This window comes from Chrysochloris asiatica, unplaced genomic scaffold (assembly GCF_000296735.1).
Source record: "Chrysochloris asiatica unplaced genomic scaffold, ChrAsi1.0 scaffold00079, whole genome shotgun sequence".
Classification (NCBI taxonomy): Eukaryota; Metazoa; Chordata; class Mammalia; order Afrosoricida; family Chrysochloridae; genus Chrysochloris; species Chrysochloris asiatica.
Window position 1 is genome coordinate 4581816 of NW_006408597.1, and position 26542 is coordinate 4608357.

The 26542-nt window shown below is 36.5% G+C and overlaps 1 protein-coding gene across 1 annotated transcript in view; it reads right to left on the reverse strand.

Moving 5' to 3' along the window:
• RBM25 (RNA binding motif protein 25) overlaps positions 1-24509 on the reverse strand; it is a 46028-nt gene extending 21519 nt beyond the window's left edge. Inside the window, exons 1-8 of the mRNA XM_006865555.1 lie at positions 24404-24509; positions 17325-17374; positions 15361-15528; positions 14301-14358; positions 12001-12161; positions 4051-4272; positions 1158-1211; positions 857-940 (exon numbers count right to left, since the gene is read on the reverse strand). Coding sequence (XP_006865617.1) covers positions 857-940; positions 1158-1211; positions 4051-4272; positions 12001-12161; positions 14301-14358; positions 15361-15528; positions 17325-17374; positions 24404-24509 — 903 coding nt within the window. The remainder of the gene's footprint in view (positions 1-856; positions 941-1157; positions 1212-4050; positions 4273-12000; positions 12162-14300; positions 14359-15360; positions 15529-17324; positions 17375-24403) is intronic.
• Positions 24510-26542: the final 2033 nt, after the last annotated feature.

Sequence of the window (26542 nt, forward strand, 5' to 3'; positions counted from 1 at the left end):
TACCTCTAATATTGAACTATATTCATGCAATGTTTGCATTTCATGGTTCATAAAGCATTACCTTCAACACCAGCAAACATTCACATATGCGCTGTCAATGAGAGAAGCTTTCATAGGCAAAACTCGTGAGTGGGATTTACTATGCACAAATACACCATTTTCCAAGCCAGTTACCCCTTTGCATATTTTTCTGAGGGGGCATCCATAAATATAATAAAAAACAGAAGCTCATACTTACATCCTATTCCTTGTTACTTTCCAAGCTGAGTTTCATCTTGCATTAGTCACCATATGATCTCTATCATAATGGTGGGGGTCAATGAATAGATTAGCTTTATGGGAATTTACATTTCTTCCATGCATCTAAAATTTGGTAAGTCTGGTAACCACTGACCTAATTTTAAAAATTTCCCCTTCTCAACTTAAATCTATACAAATATAAACCTTAAATTTTAATTTTCGCTATAAAGAAAAGGTTTTCACAAGATTAAATTAAACTGTCCCAAGAAATATACTACAGTGTATGTCATCCTGCGGCCCCCCCTAAATCTAGTTTACTAGATTTCTTGATGTCATGTTGAAATCTTTCAAAAAAATCAAAAAGCACCTTTCATTCATATTAAAGTGAGATGACTGCAGAGTAATCAGTAACTGAAAAGAATTAAGCACACTATGCAAGGGTCACTTTAATATGGCATTAGTCTTCTGTTTCTTGGTTTCTATCTAATTATCAATTAAACCTATAAAAAGTATTTAAAATTAATTCTACTGTATGGTTGATTTCCTTTTTGTCTGTTTGCTTTGGATTCTGTAAAAAGTCTAGTTTGGAATCAAGAGAACAAAATAAGAATACTACCTTATGTGTGTCTCTGAATTTGCTGATCTCTCGGGATATCAGGTCTCTTTTGTCTTCTTCCATTTCTATAGCATTTATATCCTCCTAAAAGACAAGTGGGACAGAAGGGAATGCGTAAAAAGCAGTGGGCAACCATACACAAAGACAAATTCAGGCTTACAACAGATATGATAACTAGACTGTGTACAATAGAAAATCTAGAAATCTGAAGTTAAACATTGAAAGACCAAATGGGCAAGTATCGCAAAATGACACATAGCTATAAGCATGGTTAATTTTAAAGCCTACAAGGTAAACTAACCTTAGTGATGAGTGGATACGGGATCAGAGGGGCAACTGGAAATCTGCGGAAAATCTGCGGAAAAATTCATGAAGGTTATTTTTAAAAAGAGCTCACACTACTCTGCAAAATAGTAAAAACAGTGCTCTGTTTTATAAGAGAATGAGTCAAAAATTATCCGCACTCGGGCTGTAGAATTGTTTTAATCAACTTTCAGAAAAGACAAATAAAGAATTTTTTTGACATAATCTGCTTGCTTTGCAATACACTTTGTCCATCTGTCAACAAGCTTTCATATTCCCTTATTTTAGACTGAGCTGCGAGTCACGAATGCACCGCTGTCTTCACTTCTTCATTAGAGATGACCCTTCATCCTTGAAGGTGTGCTTTCAAGGGACCAAACAGGTGAAGTCTGATATAGAGCATGATCAGTACTATAGGGAGGATGTTTAAATCCCTCAAAATGAGGTTTTTGCAGTGTCGACAATGTTGGTCGAGTTATGTGGATGTACACTGTCATGCAAGATCACAATGCCCTTGGATAGCAGTCTTCTGCATTTAATGTGAAGTTTGGGCTTCAGATCATTAGCGAGTATCTCAATGCAATGAGCACTGTTGATTGTTTAACCTTTTTCTGATAGTGTTCCAATACTGTGCCTTGAGAGTCCCAGAAAACTGTAAAGCATCGAGTTTCTAGCTGATGGTTGCCTTTTGGACTTTTTCTTGGTCAGCGATTGAAGATGTTTCCATTCTAAATTCTTTCTGTTTACTCTCAGGCTTGTTGTGATGAATCTATGTCTCGTCAACAGTAACGATTTTTCTAAAACAACTTTTACCTCCTTTCGAATATTGGTCCAAATTTTGTTTGCAGATGTTCAAATGCATCTGTTTGTACTTCAGTGAGTTGTTTCAGTATCTGTCTCACACAAACTTTTCAAAAGCCAAGTGGATTCTTTCATAGGCAAATCCATGGCTAACTGCAAATGACTTGCCACACAATCCAGTCACTCATCTATCTGACACAATCATTTCACATGCATGCTCAATGTTGTCATCAGCTGTGGAAGGGCATTTTAACATAACCGGGGTGCAGATAACTTTTGACTCACCCTTGTACTTCAAGCAATATAGTATTTCTGTGACGTTTTCTTGACAGTTGAAAAGATTTCAATCACTCTCTCTATCCCCATCTCCCATTACCTACTTTTTTCTCTTCCTCCAATACCCCATTAACATTTTAATAGGGAAGGTATGGCACAATGATAAGCACTAGACTGCTAACTTCAAGGTCGGCAGCTCAAACCCATTAGCTTCTCCTCAGACACCTTATACAGGATGCTTGAAGATGGAAGCAACTCAAACAATGACACTTAACAGCAGCAACAACGATACAACGATGATACAGGGATTAGTGTTCAGCTCTAATCAAAAAGTCAGTGGCTTGAAACACCAGCCACTCCACAGGAGAAAGATGTTGCCGTCTACTTCTGTAAGGATATACAGCCTTGACAACCTAAGGGACAGTTCTACTTTGTCCTATAGTGTCATTAAGAGACAGCAATGTGTTGAGTTGGAAGGAATACAACAAACCTAGGAAGAAAGGCCTTGCAAACTACTATAGAAAATTAGCCAGATGGATACACCTGTTCCATTTGCAGCTGATCATGGAGCAGCACAGGATACATCAACATTTCATTCCATTGTGCACAGGGAGGTGACTGGACAGCAGCTAACAATACACTAAAACATGACCTGTCCCCAACCTCCAAAATATAGGAAACAATTATACCAACAAAATTTACACAAAATTCTTACCACAAGGCAAGACTTCTTTGATTCCTTCCTCCCAACTCAAATGAAACCAATTAGTTGTTTTTCTTCTTCCACATTACCTTAACAGATCAGCAATATAGGTTTCAATTACTCTATACCTGACTATAAACTTGAATAAATTATTGTTAAGTGCCGTCGGTTCTGACTTATAGCAAACCTGTATAAGGTTTCCAAGGAGCTTGAACCAACGACCTTGAAGAACAAATGACCTCGCAAGTCTAGCACATTAACCCATGGCGCCACACCAGGACACCTAAATAAATTAGCACCAAAAAATTCCAGAAAGAGCCTACTGGCCCAGTGGATTAAACATGGGCTGCAAACTGAAAGCTTGGCAGTTTGAACCCACCAAGCCCCTCAATGGGAGAAAGATGAGGCAGTCTGCTCTGATAAAGAGTGAGTCTTGGAAACTCTATGGAGCAGTCCTACTACGTACTCTAGGGTCACTATTGGAGTCAAATCAACACCAGTGGGTTTTAAACATTAACACAATTTCAAAAAAATTAGAACTTCACTAAATGGTTTTTTATGACCATCAGGAAGAATGGAGCCTACTCTAAGGTACTAAAACACAAATAATAATATGATCCATAAATATCTTAACAATCACAAAGTTCTATAGAACTTTTTCATAAAATATATAATAAGTGAATATAAAATGTTTCTAATTTTTAAAAGAATATGTCCTAGAATTTCCCCAAGTTTATCCAGAGGAATGAGTATAGGAGAACGAGACGTTTCTGGACTGTTTAATCAGCTTAGCTGACAAAGTAAGGAGTAGACTGGGGAGGAGGGTTTTACCATGCACTCCTCTCTCACAGTCCCTCAGTCAGAGGTTCCAAAGGTGACTGAGACTGGGTTTCTAAAGAGTGGACAGCTAAAAATTAAAGAATCAGTAAAACCCTCAATTTAGAGACATGCCTAGAAAAGGACAGAACAACTACAATTATGAGGCTAAGGCAAAACAGGGCTACCCGTTCATTTTGCCTTCAAAAGGTAAAATGTAACCAAAGCACAAGAGTGCCACCATACAAAATAAACTGCAATAATTACAGCATTGGCAGAAATCAGTAACACATACGTCCTCTTTCTTCTCCTTCTTCTTCTTTCTAGGGTGAGAGTCAGATTCCTGTGAGGGGGCGTTCAGTTCACTAGAGTATTCACGTATTAATACTTCAATTGCCCCTTTAATCATCTGATCTCTTCTCTTTGTTTCTTCATCTAAGGCTTCTTCATCATCAGTAGCAGCAGCAGCAGCAGCAGCAGCAGCAGCAGCAGCAGCAACAGTCTCTGGCCTTGCATTCTTAAGCAACAAGGCAAATTCAAGAGAAAGAGAAAGGGGAAAAAAACAATAAAAAATAGAAAATTAAAATCATTCTAATACACAAGCTGACAAACAAAAATGAAAAAAAAAAGTTATCCAATATATCTCCATGGTCCCATTAAATATGTAGCTGGCCCTGTTTATAAACTTATTAAATAAAATTTCATTTGCTTTATTGAATTTTTTCCTGAGACACTGGTACTTTATCATTTTCTTTTCTTTTCCCTTGATAGCCATAATTCTGGCTCTTAACCAGCTAAAACCATAAAGGAGCAGGACAATCATTTCAGATGTTCTTGCTTAATAGTTGTACAAATTAACAATATTAACTAAAAAATTGATTCCTATAAAAACAGTAAACATTTTGACAATTTAGTTATAAAAAACATACACATAATGCATATAATTTCATATATATATAATTTCAGGTAAACTCTAACACCCACCATGTAAAGCAAATAAAAGCACAGTTTGCTGTTAAGTGCCATTAAGGCAGTTCCAACTCACGAGTGACCCTGTACAGGGTTTCTGACCAACCCTGCTGTTAGCAGTCTATTACACCAGGACTGGAAAAGTACGTGCAGGGTAAACAAACAAAAAAGCAGTAGACAACTAGAGACACCAAAATGCAAACATTTGATTAGGGGCTGAACTCAAGTCCCTGGCCCTGCCTGCTCCGGATAAACCCATTTTCTGTAATTTTTATAATACTGAAACAGCACTTAAAAAAGCAAAATAAAAAACAAAAAACAAACATATTTATAGTAGGAAATCAACTTTAAATACTACACAACTCTTCCCCCCTCCATGTACTGAGCATGAGCACTGTAAAAATTAAACTATTTCTCTATGAAAAAGCTGGCTTCTAATGGAGTCCCGTTGTGGCGCTGTGGGTTAACGCGCTGGACTACAAAGTTTGAACCACAAGGTTGGCAGTTCAAGCTGACCAGCCACTCCTTGGAAACCCTATACAGGGTCGATATGGGTTGGAACCAACTTGACAGCACTTAACAATAACAATCAGCTACTTGCTTCTCTCTTAATTTTAAATGATTTTAAATTCCCTGACTAATGAATTAATATAATTGAAATTGCAAACAAAATGTAAAGAACGACGTCAAAACACTGGATAATTTCCAATGACTATTAATGATTGGATTCTTAGAAAGAGGAAATGTTTGGCAAAGAATCAACAGATAAAAGTCACTTTTATCTTTGTCGTTTAAAACTACACACTCAAGTGTCAAATAAATGTTAAATACCATTGAGTCGTTTCTGATTCATAGGGAGCTTGTATCATTATATATCCAAGGAGCAGCTGGTGAGTATGAACTGCTAATCTGCAATTCACAGGCCAGAACTGTTTCTGTAGTGCCACACCAGGAATCCACCCCAAATATACACTTAGTAAATATATCCTGATTATTCTCACATATTCAACAAAATAACCATGGATATATGTACAACTGTGATTATTAGTCAAAATATATACAATACTCTTCATAGAAAATTTTATAACTTGCTGACTTCATCCTAAATAATAACAAGTAGCAGTGATTTCAAAATTCTACCAACAGCATTATGAATACTTTGTCCAAAGGATATTGAACACAAATTTTTGTCTTAAATTAGCTTGCTCAACAAATTCTTACTAAAGTACCTACTGTATGCAAGTTGCTGCTAGATGGCATAAAATTCAATATTGAATAAAAGAGATAATAACCTTGCCCTCAAATGTCTAAAAATGTCTAACTAGTTAGGAGATGTGTTATAACATTGGTATCTCCAATATAATGCAGTACATAGTGTTATGGAATTAATCATTATAAGTAAGTTTCTTATTTTCTCAAACCTGCTTCTTCATTCAATCTTTTTGTAGCACTATGGTGCTTTGGGGTTAATGCTGTACTGCAAAGTTGGTTTGAACCACAAAGTTGGTGGTTCAAAGTCACCAGCTGCTCCATGGAAACGCAATAAAGGGTCACTATGGGTCGGAAACAACTTGATGGCACTTAACAACATAATCGCCAGATTCAAAATGGCCAGTACCAGTTCCTTTCAGCTCACTAATGCCTAGGATATTGACCTTTATGTTTTCCATTTCATTTTTGATAACCTAGAATTTTCTTAAGATTCATACTTCATACAATCCGTGTTCTGAATAATGGATGTTTGCAGCGGATTCTCCTCATTTTGAATTGTTGCCCCATTAGCAAATGAAGGTCCTGAAAGCTTTACTCCATTCACATCAAGGTCAACTCTACTTTGAAGAGGAAGCTCTTCCCCAGTCTTATTTTGAGTGCCTTCTAACCTGAGGGGCTCATCTTCCAGCAGTATACCTACCAACGTTGTTGATGTTGTTAAGTGCCAACTGAGTGACCCTGCATAGGGTTTCTTTTCAAGGAGCAGCTGGTGAGTTTGAAGTCCCAGCCTCGTGGTTCAAACAAACCTTGCTGTCTAGTGCTTAATCCTACAACACCACACCATGACACCTAACAACATTCTGGTACTATTAATTCATTTTCCGTCACTGTTCCTGATAATGTTCTAATATTATTTATAAGGAAACATTCAGAAGTAGTCTGCCTCTTCTTCTTCCTAGTCTGTAAGCTCAGCTAAAACCTGTCCATCTTAGGTGACCCTGCTGTTATTTAAAATACCAGTAGCATAGCTTCCAGCATCATGCCTACACATAAGCTACCACAGTATGACAAACTAATGGACAAATGACTGAAGTCTTTCCATGGCTACCTCAAAAACCCCTTTATGGTGACTCCGGCTATATGGAGGACTAGGTATTATGCATTACAGGGAGCCTCTACAACAAAAATATGTGAGACAAAATTAAACAGACACAGACGAAAATTCTGGCACCCTGGACTTCAGAAGAAAGATTAGAGAGGTGGATAGAGTACTTGCTAGGAGGAGAGGCTGAGCAGGCACTGTCAGAGAGGGAAGACTGACTAATGAACAGTCAGCCAGACGTGGCTCCACTGTTTTGTGAGGAGCTTTGACAGCAGAGATAGGTCTGCCAGTGCAGATTCACACAGGGGATCAAAAAGCTGCAATCTCTTCATATCAAGAAGGTGAAGACAGTCTATATGCCCATCCACAGAAGAATATCCAGGCCAAACAAACTTTACGTTATACACACAATGGAATACTGCAAAATGCTGGAGAAAAAGGATGAATTCCTCACAACATAGTTGTACCTAGAGAACATTATGCTGAGTGAAATTAAGACAAGGACAAATATTGTATGGGACCATCGTTATGAAAAGTTAAAAAAAAAAAAAAAAAGCACTGCAATTAAATGAGATACCATGAGTGTAAAGCTGATGTTCTCCTATGTAAACGATCACTCAACTCACAATAAATACTTAAAAAAAAATAAAAAAGGTTTTCCTGATAAGCAATCTATGATAGTTATGGGGATGGAGAAACTATTTATGAGCTAAAGGATAACATGTTAACATGGGTGACACAGGGCAGGCAATATACAAGAGGGAGGTGAGCAGAGGAAAGATGAAGGTAGCAAGAGACACAGGGAGAAATGCAGTAGTTAAAATGAATAGAGACATATACTGTTAACAGTTGGTACATGAAGGGGGATAGCAACCACCTAACGAAGAAATTATATGAGGTGTTAAATGTAAAACTGACCTGCTCTGTAAATCTTCACTCACTTCACAATAAAAGTTGCAGGGAAAAAAAGGGTGTGCGCTCTTCTTTTTCCCTCACTCTCACCTGGTGACCAGAAGAATGGCCAGCTCCCACCCTCATCCACCCTCAGTGAAGAGCCTGCTCCCAAGAAGTTTGGAGTACCGTGGCTGGGAGCCAAAGAAGTGTGAGGTGGAGCAGACTGTGCTGCTTTGGAGTGACACTTGGGTGCCTGCATTCAGGTGGGCTTGGCTCCAGACCTATAAAACCTGAAGAGCCACCAGACCAACATTTAATCAGGTCCCTGTGGTCTTAACATACAATGGCCCCATGAATGACTTCCATATAGAATGCCATGATCATAGATACCTCTGAGACCAGTAAGAACTCCATCTAGGGCCAGGAAGTCTGCTGTCACATCCTTTTCACACAAGCTCCTTAAACTGCAGGAGCCTCCTATACATTTCTCCTCTGTGGTCCAACAACTGCATTATTTACTTTTAAACTCCACAATGCCCCGGAGACAACAAACAATTTTAGCTCACACACAGAAACAAGTTAAATTGGCTCAAAAATTTGACCAAGATGCAGTCAGAACAACAATTCTAAGAAGGAAGAGGTAATAGAACTAACAGGAAAAGAATCCCAAAGATACTAATTAAGTAACTTCAAAGTAAGGACAGAAAGATCCAGGAAAGCAAGAAGAACACAATAAAAACACTGTAAGAATTCAGAAAAATACTACAAGTACAAACACACAAAATAAATGCAAATTTTGAAACAATACAAGACTAGCAATTAGAAATCCAGAAATGAACAATGCACTGAAAGGGCAAAGGACTTGATGTGAAGCAACGGAAGCCCGAATTAGAGAGCTTCAAGAGAAATTGCTCAATAATAGTATGCTAGAAGATTACTCTTGAAAAAAAGAATGAAAAAATCCAAAGATAGCCTAAGAGTTATATGGGACACCATGAAGAGGAACAACTTACAGGTTATTGGAATTTCAGAACAGAAAGAGAGAGAGCTAAGAGAAAGCTATCGATGAGTTGTTGGAAGAAAACATCCCTAACATCATGAGACAAGAAGATAAAGCATACAAGCAGTTTGGGGAAAAATGAAGTTACCTACAAAGGAGAACCAGTAAGACTAAGCTCTGATTTCTCAGCAGAAACCATGTAGGCAAGACAATGGAATGACTTATATAAAACTTTGAAAGAAAAAGATATACTCAGCCAAAGAGCTGTCCCTCAAATAAGATGGCGAAATTAGGGCATTTCCTGATAAACAGAAATTAAAGGAGTTTATAATGACCAGACCAAATTTGTGAAAAATGCTAAAGGGTGTTCTTTGGACTAAGAACCAACAATAGCAACCAACATGACCTGAGATTACCAAACATGTCATCACCACTCAAACTCAATCCATATATAGGAGGATTTAAAGTAAAACAAACCTACAAGACTTTGAAAACAGGGAACCAGTGATATCAATGTATAATGAAATCAACTAAAATCAAAAAGAGGGAATATTGTAGATTCAGAATTTACAAACGACAAGGAAGTCAAGTAGATCTTAAGATAAAACAAATTGCTTTAAGCAGGAAAAGAAATAATAAATTACAGGGTAACCTCAAAGAAAAACATGTATGATCTGTTGAATGTAAAACCGATGGTTTGCTCTGCAAACCTTTAACCAATGCACAATGAAAAAAAAAACAAATAAAAAAACAACCCTTCATGATACACACTTCTGATTTCAATTTTTTTATAAAATTAATTCTCCAATAACCTAGCACTCATACAAAAGGTCTGCTATTTCAAATAAAATGCTCAGATTTTGAGACCTAAATTCTACTTTGTAGGAAGCAGCAGTCAGTCTATCAATGGCATTTTTCCTACTTCCTGAATTAGCTTCCCATGAGCCTGCCACATTTCTATGCTTTTGTAAGAAGAGTGACAGACGTAAGACTACGAATCCAGAGCACTACTTACATAAAAGGTGTCCTGGTGTGGCACTATGGGTTAATGGACTGGACTGCAAGGTAGGCAGTTCAAGTTTATCAGCCACTCCTCAGAAACTCTATACAGGGTCACTATGAGTCAGAACAACAATAAAACCAGAATTACATGTATACCAACTAGAAAAATAAAACACTCAAGTGATGCCTGTTTCAATTCCATTTTATCTGAAATAATTGTTCTATATGTTTTTATTGGGAAGAGATTAAATTTACATTTTTTACTTCATAATTTATTATACGTTTTGTTGGAGATTTAATTCATTTCCATTCATAAAGAAAGAAACAATTTAATTTGCCATCTTGGTAATGACAAATTAAATCCAAAGTAAATTTCCTTGCTTACTTAAATGTATTACAAGATGATTTACCTGGTAGTCATAGAATCTCAAGGGGAGATATGGGCTACAAACTACATGTAACAGAGCAGAAGAACATATAATGTTATTGTTAAGTGTTAAGTTGATTCCAACTCCTAGAGACACGATATATGGTTTCCAAGGAGCAGCTAATGGATTTGAATCACTGAATTTGTGTTATCAGTCCAGTGATTATCCTATAGCACCACAACAGAATTCGGATATATAACAATAAAAGTTGCTTTATATTGAACACAGAGAATTCTGCCTCAGGATTGAGGGATTGGTAATGAGAGTATGAAACAAGGAATATTTTAACTATAATTCTAAGGACAGAATTTCAACGGAGATTTGAAGAGGCAACAAAAACATGAGATCAGTAAAGCACAGGGTGAGGAGGAAAGCTACAAATAGAAAGGCAGATTGGGGCCAGTCTTAAACACTAGGCTAAAAGCTGGGACTCTGATGATACAACTACACTTATGCTTTAGAAATACAGGCAGTACTCGCAAAGATAAGAGGAAACAAAGCTCAGGGACAACAGTTAAGATATTGTCCAAGGAAAAATGTTGTTGTTAAGCGCTGTCGAGACAGTTCCAACCCATAGCGTCCCTATATAGGGTTTTTTAGGAGCAGCTGGTGAGCTTGAACAGCCGATCTTGCAGTTCAAATGACTTTGCAGTCTGGCACGTTAACCCAGTGCCACACCAGGAGTCCCCAAGGAAAAATAGGGTTAAGTTAAAAAAAAGAACAAACCAATACTTAGAATTCAATCATTTTTGTGAAAGATAAACAAAAAAAGCTCACATATTTCCATTAAATCTGTATTTGTGTGAGGAAAATTACACCCCCAAAATGTCTACTTAACAGAAATGAAATTATAGCTATTGTAATTCCCTTTTTTATATCTCAGTATATTATGCGATTTAAAAAAAAACAAATAATACAATGTTTTTATAATGATGGAGAAAAAAAGCTATAGGTTTTCAAGACAGCTAATGAGATTTTTAATACAGAGCGAAAAGACTACTTTTTCTTCTATTTTTTGTTTTGTCGGGAGAAAACAGCTTGAGGTACAAAACCAAACGAGAAAAGGAAAGGACAAAAAAATACATTCAAGCCTGAGCTATTTTTCTGTTTCCTTAGGAAGGGGTACAAATTACATTTTGACACAACACACAAATTTTCTTTTACTTAAGCTTCACTTAATATAGTCTAAATAAAGCCATTCAACTGAGGAATGTAACAAAAAACGTATTTCTGCTCATCTTAGAACTTCTGTACTTCTAAAAGAAGGCAACTATTAAAAATTGTGTAGGTTGAAATATATTATATACTTACTTACAAAGCTGCCTTAATGAATTAGCTCTGTTTGGAATACTCTGTACCAGTGTTTTCTCTGGTAAGTTAACCTTGTCCAGCCTCCCTTACTACTTTCATCCCAACCTGGAACAAGCAAATCAACAGTCATCCACCCACTGTGGGTAGATAGAAGACTTAAAATAACTACAAACTATAAAATACCCTCCTGCATTTTAGCCACAGACATGTATTATGATTATCATATGTATTAACATCTTGTGAAGCCCCACCTAAGATTCATTTAAAGAAAAGCATTTACCCTGACATAGCACAACTGGCTTAGCAAGGTAACTATTAAAAACATACCCCATTAGAAGCCTTCTTCTTTGCTTTCCATTCATCCAGTTGTGCCTTTGTCTTTGCATCAACTTTAACAAGCAGCTTCTTCTCTCCAATCTGCAGGTCATGTAATAACCTGAGTGCACGGAGGGTAGATTCAGGCTCCTTATACTCACAGAATCCAAAGGCTAGTAATGGATGTAAAGAATTAGTGAAACATCAACACAATTATGAAAGATGAAAACAAAATTATAGAAAAATAATCACTAGAGACCAAATAAAACACAAGGCTCATATAAGCCCTCATCCCTCCCCTTTCCCCTTCAATGCCTTTGGTAAGCTTTTCACTTTCATTAGCACAGGACATATTTTTTTTAAATCCTTTTTATCTTTTAGAGACACACACTAAAATATTTCGAGACATGATCAGGTATACTTGGGAGCTATGAGTCAGGTACAGATGATGCATAAATGGCCATGAGTTTATAAATGTTAAAACTGGGAAAGGAGTTCATGGGGATTCATCATACTATTTTGTCTAATTTTTACAACATATGGAACTTTCCATAATAAAAACATTAAAAAAAATATGTAACCAACAATAACTACCTTGTTCTTCCATGCTCCTCCCCCTTCTTGTGTACTGTACTCCCCAACACCCAAACTAAGATGCGTTCATCCCCTACCCTGTACTCTACCAAACTCTCCCCTCCCTCCCACCCTGGTAACCAAGAAAGGATTTTTTATTTTTATTTTTTTAGTATGGGTATCCTTCCTTAAGCTTAATTTCACTCCACATAACTGCAACTGTCACAACTGTAAAGGTAGAAGTTTTGTAATATAAAGTAGTTAATCTTACAGTCCAGAACAAAGGAACCCAAGACCATCAAGGGAGAAGAGCATGTGGGACCCTATTTAGAGAAGCAGCAACACCAGAGATGGAGACAGAGATGATGATATGGAGAGAGAGTGCAGCTGAGGACTCTAGACTCAGGGAAAGAGAAAGACTGTGTTCACAGCTGGCAGCCAGGAGGCAGACTTGCAGATTTTGTTCTTTGGTTGCTTAAATGATTGTATATTCCTGAGTGCTTTTGTGTACTTCAAAAGAAAAACAAAACAAACAACAACAACAAAAAAAAACACAACAACAGAGGGAATAGAAGCAAATACTGTTGAATGAGGATGCATGGAAGGGAATGTGATCATTGCAATAAAACGAAATACCATAGGATAAGTGTAAAACCAATGTTTTCCTATGTAAACTATCAATTCCCAAAAACTCAAACAATAAATTAAAAAAAGAAAAGAAAATCAGGTAATAGCAAAAAATATATATCTATATAACCATCAACTATATGAGATCTAAAGGGTGGCATTTACCCAGGGATAAAGCTTGGAAGGCAGGGAGGGAAAGAAAGAAAAAAAAGAATGGAAATGGGAAACATAGGAAGGAAGCAGAAGAGCGCTGCTACAGAGTGGGGATTACAATCAGTATCACAAAACAAAATGTGTATAAACTATTGAATGGAAAACCAATTTGCTTTATAAACTTTCATCCAAATTACATATTAAACAAAAGAATAAACAAAAAAGTGTTTCTACCAGTATTAGAATAATTTGCTTTCCAAAGCAACAGGCCATTATGTAATCTTTTATTCTATTCTATTATTATGATTGTTACACATATATTAATGCAGTCCCACTGAGACAAAAAGTACTTTTAAAAGTAATCTTTAAAAAAAGCACTAATGGTTGGAAATGTAAAGGTAGATGTTTTGCAGCAAGGAGGGGAGTGATTTACTTTGCAGTCTAGGGACCATCAAGGCAGAAGAGCGGAGAGCAGGACCCTACCCAGAGAAGCAGTGATGCCTGAGATAAAGGCAGAGACGATGACACAGCGAGGGAGAGGGGCTGTGTGCTGACGACCAGGGGGCAGGCTTGTAGTGTATATACTTTGGTTGGGTGATGATGCGTGGAGGGGATTGTAACCATGGCAATGAAACGATATACCATAGGATGAATGTAAAACTAATGTTCTCCCATGTACACTATCACATAATTCACAATAAAACATTTAAAAAAAAAAAGCACTAATACAAATTCTGAGAATTTGTTTTTTTCCCTTACATACCTCACTCCTGATACATTTTTCTACTTTCTACTCTCAACTCAGGCATCTTCCCAAGTGACTTTTATTCCTATTCAATCAGACAAAGAGCACTAATAGAACATCTCCCATGGTTAAGAACAATGAGCATGAAACATGCAAACACTAATTTAGCACACAGGTTAAAATAGTCCCAACAAATAAGGAAAACATTACCTACCCTGAAGTTTCCCAGAAGCACCTTGTACTCTCTTCCAGCTCAAAACCAAACCACATTTCTTAAAAACAAAACAAAACAAAATCACCACTTAATAAAAACAAAAGCACAATTATATTCCCAAGAACCCAAGTGTTCTACAGTAAAAAACCAGTTGCCAGAGTCAACTCTGACTTATGGTAACCTATTAGTACACACAACTCTATGTCAGTGGGTTTGGGTTTGGCTTTAATGACATGGAAAACTGCTGCATACAAATCAAAAAATAGCAAACCCCCTGCCATAGGCTCATAGCAAACCCGACAGGACAGAGCAGATCTTCTCCACAGGGTTTCAGAGACTGTCAATCTTTACAGCACCAGACATTCTCATCTTTCTCTTATGGAGCAGCTGGTGGGATTGAATCATCAACCTTGCTGTTACCTGCTCAAAACTTAACCCACTGTTCCACCAGGGCTCCTTATGTTGGATAGGTCCTTGTTAAATACCGTCGACACAGTTCCAACTCTTAGCACCCCTGTGTAGGGTTTCCAAGAATGGCTGGTCAGTTTGAACCACCAACCTTAGCAGTCCAGTGCTTATCCTACAGCACCACACCAGAACTCCTATGTTGGATATAGTATGTGTGTGAGGGGGGCAGGAGGAAGACCACGGTTACGTAGAAGAATGTTCTACCTCTTAAGAACTTACAATGTCACAGTTACTCTTAAATTGAGAAAAAAGTGTGGGAGCTGTGTGTATGTACCACATATGGCAAAAGCTGTTGACTGACTAAGAATGGAAAAAGGCATGTTGTTAGCTGATTCTGCACACATGGGACTGCTAGGCCTGTCTTTCAATGAACCTTTGGGTGGGATCAAACCACCAATCGTTCAGCTAGTAAAGTGCATAACTGCTTGTGCCACACCAGGATTCCTAGGTACAGAATACAACTTTTCTGTAATATTAAGTTTTCCAAATAAAAAGTTGTAGTAACATTATCACTTTATGTCTGCTTTTCTCTTTTTCATAGATTTGAAATTCCTAGAATTTTTTTAGATGAAAAATAAACAGTTTAACTTACAGCTAGGAGCTGTCTTATAAGCATATCTGAGGCTTTCTCTGAAATGTTGCCAACAAAAACTGTAGTAGTGGGACCACAATTTTCATCGTTTTCTTTACTTTTTAAACCTGGATGATCCTTTCTTGCTCCTAAATGCTTTCCAACCATGGAAACAGTGGGTACCAAAACCTAAGGTAAAGAAAAGCAAAAAAAATGGATCTGACAATTTTCCAATCAAGGTTAGACTAAAAATATCAATTCTAATGCAATATGATGGTGCTTCAAAAAGTTAATGGAAAACAGAATGAAGAGAATGGAACTTCTTGAGATCCTCTTGAAAACATATGTAACAAATTAAAGAGTCTATGTATCTACCATCTAAAACTAAAGCACACGGCACTTTTCATTATTAATACAAATATGTTCATAACAGCTTCTACCATTAGACCGTTCTTTAAAAAATAACATAAAAATGACTAAAAGCGCAGCTAATTTTTAAATCATTTAAAATTATCAAATAATATCTACTTTTTCACAGCTGTACTCTCTGTACAAATATAAAAAAAATTTCAATTATTACTGCTGCCTGGCTGAATAATCAGACACTCCTATAGAACACTGGCACACTGCCGACACTTCTACATTCCCATCTTATTTCTTCTTTAACTTTCAACTTTTCAAAGGAAAGTCGTCTTACTGATCTTTGTGTTTGGAATTGAATTTACTAGCACAACATCCACAGTAAGTTCTGAATACAGTGTTTATTGAGGAGCTGCTCCAAGCTCTACCTTGTTCTAGCCTAAAATAGTAGAAGTAAGCATACTGTCAAGTGCAGATTTTCCAAAGTAGTCAAACTATGAGTGCCCAATGCAAAAAAAAAGCCAAAATCTTTTTGGGGTGTAGAGCCACATCACCTGGCCTCACAGCAGATCCTTATTTGCTCATCTAGTTCCCTTCTGCCTCTTAAGAATCCCTCTCCTCGATTCAAATTTGTTGTTGTTGTTAAGTGCTGTTGAGTTGCAATGTCACAGCGACTAAGTATATAGGGTTTTCAAGAATGAGCTGATGGGTTTGAGTTACTGATACTAAAGCATCACACCAGATCAAAGAATAGTTGAAAATAATGAATTCTCGTCTCGCTCACAGTGGAATTCCTCAATTGAAGTCTGATGTTGTTAAGTGACGTCAAGTCAGTTCTGGCCCAGAGCGACCCTGTATAGGGTTTCCAAGGAGCAGCTGGTGAGCTTGAACCGTCAACCTTGCAATTGCAGTTCAAGTGGCTTTGCAGTCTGGCACATTAACCCACAGCACCACACCATAAATAAAAAAAAATTTTTTTTAATTAAATAAAAGCTAAAAGGGCTATTGGTTTATTTCTGTTACATAAGGAGGCTTCAAAAAGTTTGTGGAAAAATGAAACTTTTACATAATTGATCTTTTCTCATTTAACTTTTTCTTAACTAAGATGTTGGAAGTATAAAGTTAAGTGCTGTCAAGTCAGTTCTGACTCACAGCTATCCTGTTTGGTTCGAAGTCCCATGCTTATCCTACAGCACCACACAGGGAGTCCTGGAGTGTTCAGTAGCTGTGGTAAATGTGGAGAGCTAAGGCTCAAGGTGTAAGATTAAACAATGGAGCACTTCCATCAAGGAAAGGCTCTAATAAAGCTAGCCAAAGCTTGCCAGGTTAGCTTGCTGAGGACAGAGAAAAGAGAGATGAAAATAAATAGCTTAGAAGGGGCTAAAAATGAAAGGTGGGAGGAAAAAAAATAGGTACTTAAAATACCAATTTCATTCTGAAAACTGAAATTTTTGCTTAGGTTACATCTGCATTATTTTTTTCATTTTGGAGATAAATAGCAAATCATTCTCCCACCATGTATGGAGTAACTGCATATGGTATTTATTCAAATAAGTTATATGATATAGCTTTAAAAGCACTAGCACTACCATACCTCCTAATGTCTTCTTAAAAATCATACTTACAGTTGGAGCAGGAGCCATAATGCTCATTGGTACAGGAATCATTGGAGTCCCTTAGGGAAAAAAAGATAGTAAGTTTTAAGAATACTGTTACATATTACCATATTGTGTAACAGCTACAAGCAAGACAAATAAATATCTTTACTCATGGCTAATACAGAAATGAGGAACTAATGAAAATGAGATACTGATGAGAGCCTTCTTTTCAAAAGCAATGTCACCAGGTGGATCTATAAGAATTTATTAACATAAAAAACTAAGTAAACAGGCTACCCATACATGCTGTTTTTGTCTTGTTGTTGGTATGTGCCGTGGAGTCGGTTCCAACTCATAGTAATTCTGCATAGGGTTTCTGACGCTGTAAATCTTTATGGGAGCAGAAAGCCTCATTTTTCTCCGCAGAACAGCTGGTATTTTCAAACAGATGACCATGAGATTAGCAACCTAATTCATCACCACTAAGCTACCAGAGCAAAAAATTCCGAATAGCTCATTGGTTCATGTTCATCTGGTTCAGCAGATTCTCAAAGACAGAACTTTCAACAGATACAGATTCACTTATGGGTGACCAATGTTGTTGTTAGGTGCCATGGAGTGAAATCCAACTCACAGCAACTGTGTATAGGGATTCCAAGGAGCAATTGCTGAGTTTGAACTGCCGACCTTGCTGTTCAGACCAACCTTGTGGTTGACTGCTTATCTTACAGCATCACACAATGAATCCTGGGTGACCAATAGTATTAATAAGTCATGTGAAAGTAAAATTTATCTGGAAACATAAGAAGAAATTTGCTATTCCTGGATTTTTAATAAAGTTCAACAATTTCAACCACTGTGGAAGGGAATTCAATTTCTAAGACAAGTATCTGCTGCTCTATTTGAGCATTTAAGAACTGTTAATAACTGTTATGTTAATATGCTATCTACTTCCTGGTGTGGTGCTGTGGGTTAATGAGCCAGACTGCAAAGCCATTTGAACTACAAGATTGGTGGTTCAAACTCACCAGCTGCTCCTCGGAAACCCTATACAGGGTCGCTATGGGTCGAAATCAACTCAACGACACTTAACAACATTGATATCTTTGTGGTACCTGAATTTATACTTGTTTTCAACTACAGAGTTTACTAATAAACAGTTGTCATATTGAGAGTTTTTATGTTCTTGTTCACAGACCTAATGAAAAAATCTTACTATTTGAGACTAATAAAAATCTTCTAATGACTCCCTCGGAAACCCTGTACAGGGTTCGCTATGGGTCGGAACCGACTCTACGGCACTTAAAAACAACAACAACAATGACTTCAAAATTGTATTTTCCAAAGTTTCTAAATATACCTCAAAGTTATAAAATCATCCTTCAGCTCAAATTTAGCATCAAATTAAGATTAATAAATTACTTTTAATACTATGCCTCTGGTAAATATAATGTATTTAAAATAGTTTCACAGAATGATTTTTTAAAAGGTTAAAAAAAAAAAAAATGACTCCTATCAGTAAGTCAACAGAAAAAGAGACGTTAAGAATCAAATCTGGGTTTATTTCTTGGTTTCCATTCTTAGTAGGAGCCCTAGTGGCAGAGTAGGTTATGCACTGGGCTGCTAACCTCAAGGTAAGTAGTTCGAATCTACCGGGTGCTCTGCGGGAGAGAAATGACGCTTTCTGCTCCCATAAATTATACAGCCTTTGAAATGAGTCGGAAGCTTCTCAATGGCACATCACCACCATCACTTTTTGTTAAACAAACTTGGGCAAGCTCTTTAGCTTCAACTTCCTTAGTTTTCTTAATTCTAGTGAGGAAATTATTTCTTCAAAATGTCTGTGTGATTGACTGAGATAATTTATATAAGCACTTTTAAGTATGTTGTTGTTAAGTGCTATCAAGTCAGTTCCATAGCGACCCTGTATAGGGTTTCTGAGTAGCAGTGATGAGCTTGAACCAGGAACTTGCAGTTCAAACAAGTTGGCAGTCTAGCGCATTAACCCAGTGCCACACCAGGACTCCAGTATGGTGGGTGTCAAACTCTACAATATTATTTAAATTTCTAATTAACTTTGCAAAAGAAACATAATACCCTCTGATAGGTTAACTTTCTATTAAAGAAAATATTCATAAAAAATTATACTGACAATTTTTCATTTTTATATTTATCAAGTTTAAAGCTATCTCTATGCAAACATAAAATAATTTCACCAAATTTAGTATGCAGTTGTTAAATGCCGTCTAGTTGATTGTGACCCATAGCGACCCTGTATAGGGTTTCCAAGGAGTGACTGGTGAGCTTGAACCAACGACCTTGCAGTTCGAATAGCTTTGCAGTCTGGCACATTAACCCACAGCGCATTGAAAATGTATGACTATTCAGTGGAGTAGGGACCTTCGTGATTCTACACGATTCTTGTGATTCTACACGATTCTTCTTCGCACTGGACTGCAAACCACAAAGTCTGTGATTAGACCTCACCAGATAATCAGCAGGAGAAAAAGATACTTTGGAAACCCTCAAAGGAACTTAACAATTCAATGCAAAAATCTACATATGCTAAAGTGAAAAATAGCAAAGTGCACAAAGTGAATTTATATGTTATTATCATTTGTTTTTGGTTTTTTTTTTTTAGTTTTTACTGTGAATTGAGAGATAGTTTACATGGGAGAACATTGGTTTTACACTCATCGTTTCATTGCAATGATTACAATCTCCGAGCATCATCATTCAACAGTGTTTGCTTCTATTCCCTGTGTTTTTTTTGGAGGGGAGGGGGGATGTACACAAAAACACTCAGGAATATATAATCATTTAAACAACCACAGGGCACATTCTGCAAGCCTGCCTCCTGGCCGCCAGCACACCTTTCTCTTTTCATAAGTCTAGAGTCCTCAGGGGCTCCCTCTCTCCATGTTATCATCTCTGCCTCCATCTCTGGTATTGCCGATTCTCTGGATAGGGTCCCACATTCTGATCATGCTCTTCTCCCTTGATGGTCCTAGGGTCCTCTGTTCCTGGCCTGTAAGATTAACTACTCCCCACTTTTTGTTACAAAACTTCTACCTTTACATTTGTGTTTTTTTAAAAAAGGAGATGGCAATGAGGAAACAGAAGCAAACATGCTGGGATATGTAACGCACATCTAAAAATTTTAAGTAAGGTTGTCTTTAAGGAAGAGAACTGAAAGACTATGGAAAGGAAAGCTTTTAATCTATATGTATTTATTATATTTCAAAGGAAAATTATGACTATTTTCAAATTTATTTAATACAAAAGCTTCAAAAAGTTTGTGAAAAATGGAATGAAAAGGTAATGGAACTTTTCCACTAACTTTTTAAAGTCTTCTCACACATATGTGATTGCAACCTACATTATCTTATTTAATGTTCAATTAAGTACACAACAGGTTAAGATGAAAAAAATTATACATGAAGTATGGCAGTTTTGAATTCCACTCATTTCATATATGATTTCGTCCATTTCCTTTTAAAGTTCTGCTGCTATACACATAGCAGGTGGTAACTAACTTGCAACCAAAGTGTGATTTTTCACACAAATATTTTTACCTAAATAGAAACAATAACCTATACACTGTTATAAATGAAATCAAAATTATAATAGTATTCCATATAGTGAACAAATGCCTACAGTTATATGGCATCAGAAAAACAGGCAGTAAGAAATACTGATAAACTTGTTATCTTATTTCAGTCTGTTGATCCGTCTAAAAAGAGAAGGAGTAGCCTCAAGTGAAATATGTTCCACTTACCTTCTAATTCCATTTATTAATTTCCTATAGTGTTCATTGAGGACCCCGGTAGCACAGTGGTTTAAAGCACTCAACTGTCAACCAAAAGGCCAGCAATTTGAACCCACCAATCCCTTCTGGAGAAAGACGTGGCAATCTGACTCTGTAAAGATTCACAGCCTTGGAAGCCTTAGGGCTCACTTCTACTCTGTCCTATAAAGTTGCTGAGTTAGAATCAACTCAGTGACAGTGGGTTTTAGTTATAGTGTTCATAAGAAAATGTTAAACTTAGTACTTATTTAAAAATTCAAAGGAATTTAAAATCTTTCTATAAACCCACCCTAATGGCAAAAAAATTAAGACACTGGTATTTCATTGCTACCTTTCCTGATTCTGAACAAGTGATTAAATTTCCCTTTCACTCACTTAAGCGTCTTCACAAAGAACTAGCATATAAATTATTTTTAAGCTCTCGTCCCTACCCAATAGGTCTGTGGGAGAAAAGCCCAGTGATCTGCTCTTATAAAAGTTACAGCCTAGAAACCTTAAATAGTTCATTTCTAGGGTCGCTGAGTCAAAATTGATTCAAGGACAGATACCTAGCAACAAACCTATTAACACCAGGACCTTGATTAAAAATATCACGGTTATTAATAAAATCTATCAAAAAAAAAATAGAATTTGTATTATGCAACTATAAATATATGAGCAAAAATAATTTTGAACCCTAAATAGATGTCAGGGCGGTATGCTCCTATAGCAGATATTTAATGGCTAATTGATTTGCTGACATTACACATTTCTCTTATGGCTACTCACACCTACTAAACACTGCTGTCAACTAGACCTAGAGGTAGGAGGCACCCAAAACTGAGATCATGGCAGTAAACGACTCACAATTCAAGATTAAGATGTAAATAGTCCAATCCAAAATAATGGCAAAGATGATTTTTGTATAAATTCTGAATTGTACAAATTCGTAAGAGCCACCTGAAATGTACTTACTTTTGTCTTTTCAACTTCAAGATCTTTTGTAAGAACTTTCATGAAAAAATCTAATGGCTAAAAACAGGTACTTGGAAGTGTGGCCAATTTCATCCAAGAACAACTGTGTCCTTTGCAATGAAAATGAAATCTGGATGGTGCTTGACTACTATCATTAAACATTTTTAAGAACCATTCTATAGTAGAAACTTAATCAAAAGGGGGGAAACTGAGAACAATTTCAAATTCTCACTGACTACAGACTTTTCTGGATCCACATCTGGATTCACGAAGGATAGCTAAACCCCTGAAACTAATGCCTTGAAATCTTTCAATTTAAACCAAAAATATGCCCTGGAATCTTTTTAAAATTATACAGTAGTTTACATTTAACTAGTTAAAAAAAAAGTCTGCCTTAAGCATTTGGCTCTTTTAAGAACTGTTTATATGGGATCAAAATGACAACAGCAACCTGAAATAGATAGAAACCTTTGGAGGGCAGTGAGTTGATGATGGGGAAAAACAACTCAGAAAAGGAGAATGAGAATGAATGGTTGCACAAGATGAATGTAATTAGAATCACTAACTAGTATACATACATGTTGCTGTTGTTGCTAAATGCCATTGTGTTGCTTCGGACTAATAGTGACCTTATGCGTAACAGAACACTTCCTGGCCCTGTGCCATCCTCACAACTGCTGTCATGTTTTAAACTGGTAAGTGTTTTGCTGTGTATATTCTCAACAATAACAACAACAAAAACAGGTTCGTTGGAAATGAGGTTGAGTCAAAAATTATGCACACTCCAATTACATCAAAAGGTCCATCCACGTTCACTGGGGACTACAACACTGAGTGTGTATGTGAAATGATCCTGTCAAATACACAAGTGGCAGTGGATTACACGGCAAATCATTAGCAAATCAGCCATGGCTCTGCCTATATAATAATCCACAGCAGATTTGGGTTTAGAAAGTTTTTGTGAGGTGGATACTGAAACAACTCACAGAAGAGCATAAACTGAAGTGTTTGGACATCTGCAAACAAAATTCAGACCAATCTACAAATGAAGACAAAAGTTTCTTTAAAAAAAAAATCATTATTGGTGATGAGACATGGATTCTTTAGTACAAGCCTGAAGAGTAAAAGGCAGACTATAGAATAGAAATATCCTCAATCACTGACCAAAAAAAAGTTCCAAATTCAACCAACAGCTGGAAAATTGATGTTTACAGTTTTCTGGGATTCTCAAGGGCCAGTACAAGAACACTATCAGGAAAAAGGTTTAACCAACAGTGCTCATTACAATTACAGTGAGAGGCTCACTGAAGAGCTGAAGCTTAAACTTCAAATTAAAAGCAAAGAACTGCTATCCAAGTGTATTGTGATCATGCATGACAATGCACATCCACACACCTCGGCCCACGCTGCTGACACTGCAAAAACTTGGTTTTGAGGTGTTTAACACACTCCCTACAGTCCTGATCTTGCTCCATCAGATTTTCCCTGTCCCCTGAAAGCAGCCCTTTGAGGATAAAGATTCACCTCTGATGATGAAGTTAAGACAGTGGTACATTAGTGGCTTGCAGCTCAGCCTAAAACATTTTTTAATAAAGGAATATGAAAGTTTGTTGACAGATGGACAAAGTATATTGGAAAGCAAAAAGATTATGTCAAAAAATGATGCATATGTCTTTTCTAAATTCTGATTAAAATAATTCTACAGCCAAAGTGTGGATAATTTTTGACCCACTCTCCTCCTTCTAAATGATTTACAAAACCACTTACTTATCCAGCCTAAATGACATAGATTCATATGTCAGAAGAAAATACTGCTAACATGCAAATTAAGACAGCAGCTCCTGGATACCAAGTTTTGTGAGGGTGGGAAGAGAAAATGTTCTTAACTCTACACTAAAATGGAAAAATATCTAAACTATCAGCCACAAGTCAAGAAAAAGCTCTCTTTTTCTCTTAGGCCAACCAATGCTAACCATATGACACAACAATTTCAAATGTGGGTTCTCTTAACTGTGCTTAACTGAATGTTTAAAATGCACAAGTCAGCTTTTTAAAACAAAGATTTCTGGGCCCAATTTCTAAGACTCTAATTCAATGGGCTAAGATAGGCTCTTAAAAGTTTTTAATTCTATAAAGAGGGAACTTTTATATATTGATCAGTAACACTATCCAAGATACATGGGGACTTGAAAACCTTTGTGGAAAACTTCCATTATACTTTAACTCCATTTTTTCCAGGAATTTTTTGAAGCTCCCTCATATATTATCAAATAAAAAACAATAAAGAGACTAGGTGCAATGCGAAAAATACAGAATTAAAATTAAACAGTGCCAACAAACTTACCTGGAGGTACAGGTGGTGGAAAACCAGGAAACTGTGGAGGTGGGATCCCCGGTGGAAGTGCTGGGATACCCATGGGAGGACGGTTCAAATGAGGAGGGAAAGACATTCTTACTGCAGCACTCTAAAGAAAGAAACCATGACAAATCATTTTATCTGAAAACTTTACTATTCATATGTCTGGTTTGTTGACCTTCATTTTTAGAGTATCTGCAAAAATCTAAAGTTTTCTTACCCAAAGTTGTTGGCAAAGACCCTCTTTTCTCTGTCTGTCCATTGAGAATTTTTAAAACTTAGATCTTTTCTAAAATAAGTTCCCAAAATGTACACGATCTAAGTTCAGGATAGACTCCTACAATCATATGGGAATACATATAAAGGAAGAAAAAATTTTTGAGGTTGTTAATATCCAAAAATTAAATGCCAAACATCAATGAATCTTTTTAAACCAAACTCAGAAGCCAGGAAAGTATCTAACAGTTTTTTGGGTTTTTTTTAAGTGTTCTGATGCATTTATATTTTTTATACCCATCAACACCTTGAAAACTAATTTATAAGGCTATAATACCACTTATTTGATTTAAAGTGGGCAGTTCCTCAAGAAAATGTGTCAGTGAACTACAAACCTGAGGAAAAGAAACAATTCCTGATACCAGGTTACATAGTAACCACTAAAATATAAGAACTCATAATTGATAACAATGAGAAAGGGCAACAATTTTATATTTAAAAACAAACCTCTTAATCATCCATGAGTCAAATTCAAGAATCAGAAGCTAACATTTGATTTAAATGTTCTTGGAGGATCTCTTGCACCAATCAAGAGTCAAAATAGGCAGGATGAAGCCAGATCAATGATCCCAGTTCAGTTACTGATTTGCTAGTGATCAATGATTCTCACCTAGACATTTTTAACTGAAGGAGTCTCGAGTTGTTAAAAGTTTTAACAAATGTTCCTATTATATTCTTTTCTGCGTTTTATATAGTTTCATTTACCCTTCAGAAAAGAGAAGGTAAAAAGCACAAGTTTGTGGTGCAATAGAATAAGCACTGGACTGCTAACCAAAAGGTTAGTGGCTCAAACCTACAAACTGCTTCTTGGAAACCCTTTACAGGGTCATTATGAATCAGAACTGACTTGATGGCACTTAGAACAACAGTTATGATGGGGGGTGGGTCATGGTGTGGCACTACAGAATAAGCATTGAACTGCTACCACAAGCTCTGTGGTTCAAATCCACCAACCACTTCTCAGAAACCTTACACAGAGTTGCTTTGAGTCTGCACTGACTTGCTGGCATAACACCAGTTTGATATAAATATCTTTCTCTGTACAAACTAACACACAGTCATATGTTCTTCTACAATGTAGTCTTGTTACTTTATTAATGCAATTCTTCCTCATTATCATTAACATCACTTGATATCATTTCATAAAACTCTATTACTTTTTTTGTAATACTATTATAAACATACAATAATTATTTAGTCAACACTGATGATTACCTCTATTTTTTAATTCTTAAAAATAATGTCGAGCATTTTTGGACACGTTGAAGTAGTTGAGTCGGTTCCAACTCAAAGCAAACCTGTACAGGTTTCCAAGGAGCAGTTGGTGGGTCTGAACCACCAACCTTGCGATTAGCAGTCTAGTGCTTATCCTATAGCACCACACCAGAACTCATTGGTTGTATAATCCTATAGACTCATGCTAAGAATTTCCACAATATATATTACCTCCAAACTATCCTACAAAACATTTGTTCAAGTTTATATTCCCACCACCAGTCTGAGAATGTCCTTGCCTCATACTCTTACCATTACCACACAGGCAAACAATTGTGTTTAAATTGTATAGGTTAAAAAACACTTGTTTTAATTTGCATTTCCCTAATCGTTAATGAGGTAGAGTATCTTTTTACCTGTTTATTATTACCTAGAAAGTCCTAAAAAAGCATTTCCTTCATGCTCACAACTGTTCTTCCTCAGTGTTTCTTTGATTTAATAAATTGGGGATAATTCAGTACTCTAAATTTCAACTTCACTAAACACAGAATAAGTAAAATATTTACAAAACTTTACAGGTAAAGGAAATTCCTAAGATGATTTCATATACTTAACAAATAAGGTACTAAGAATAAT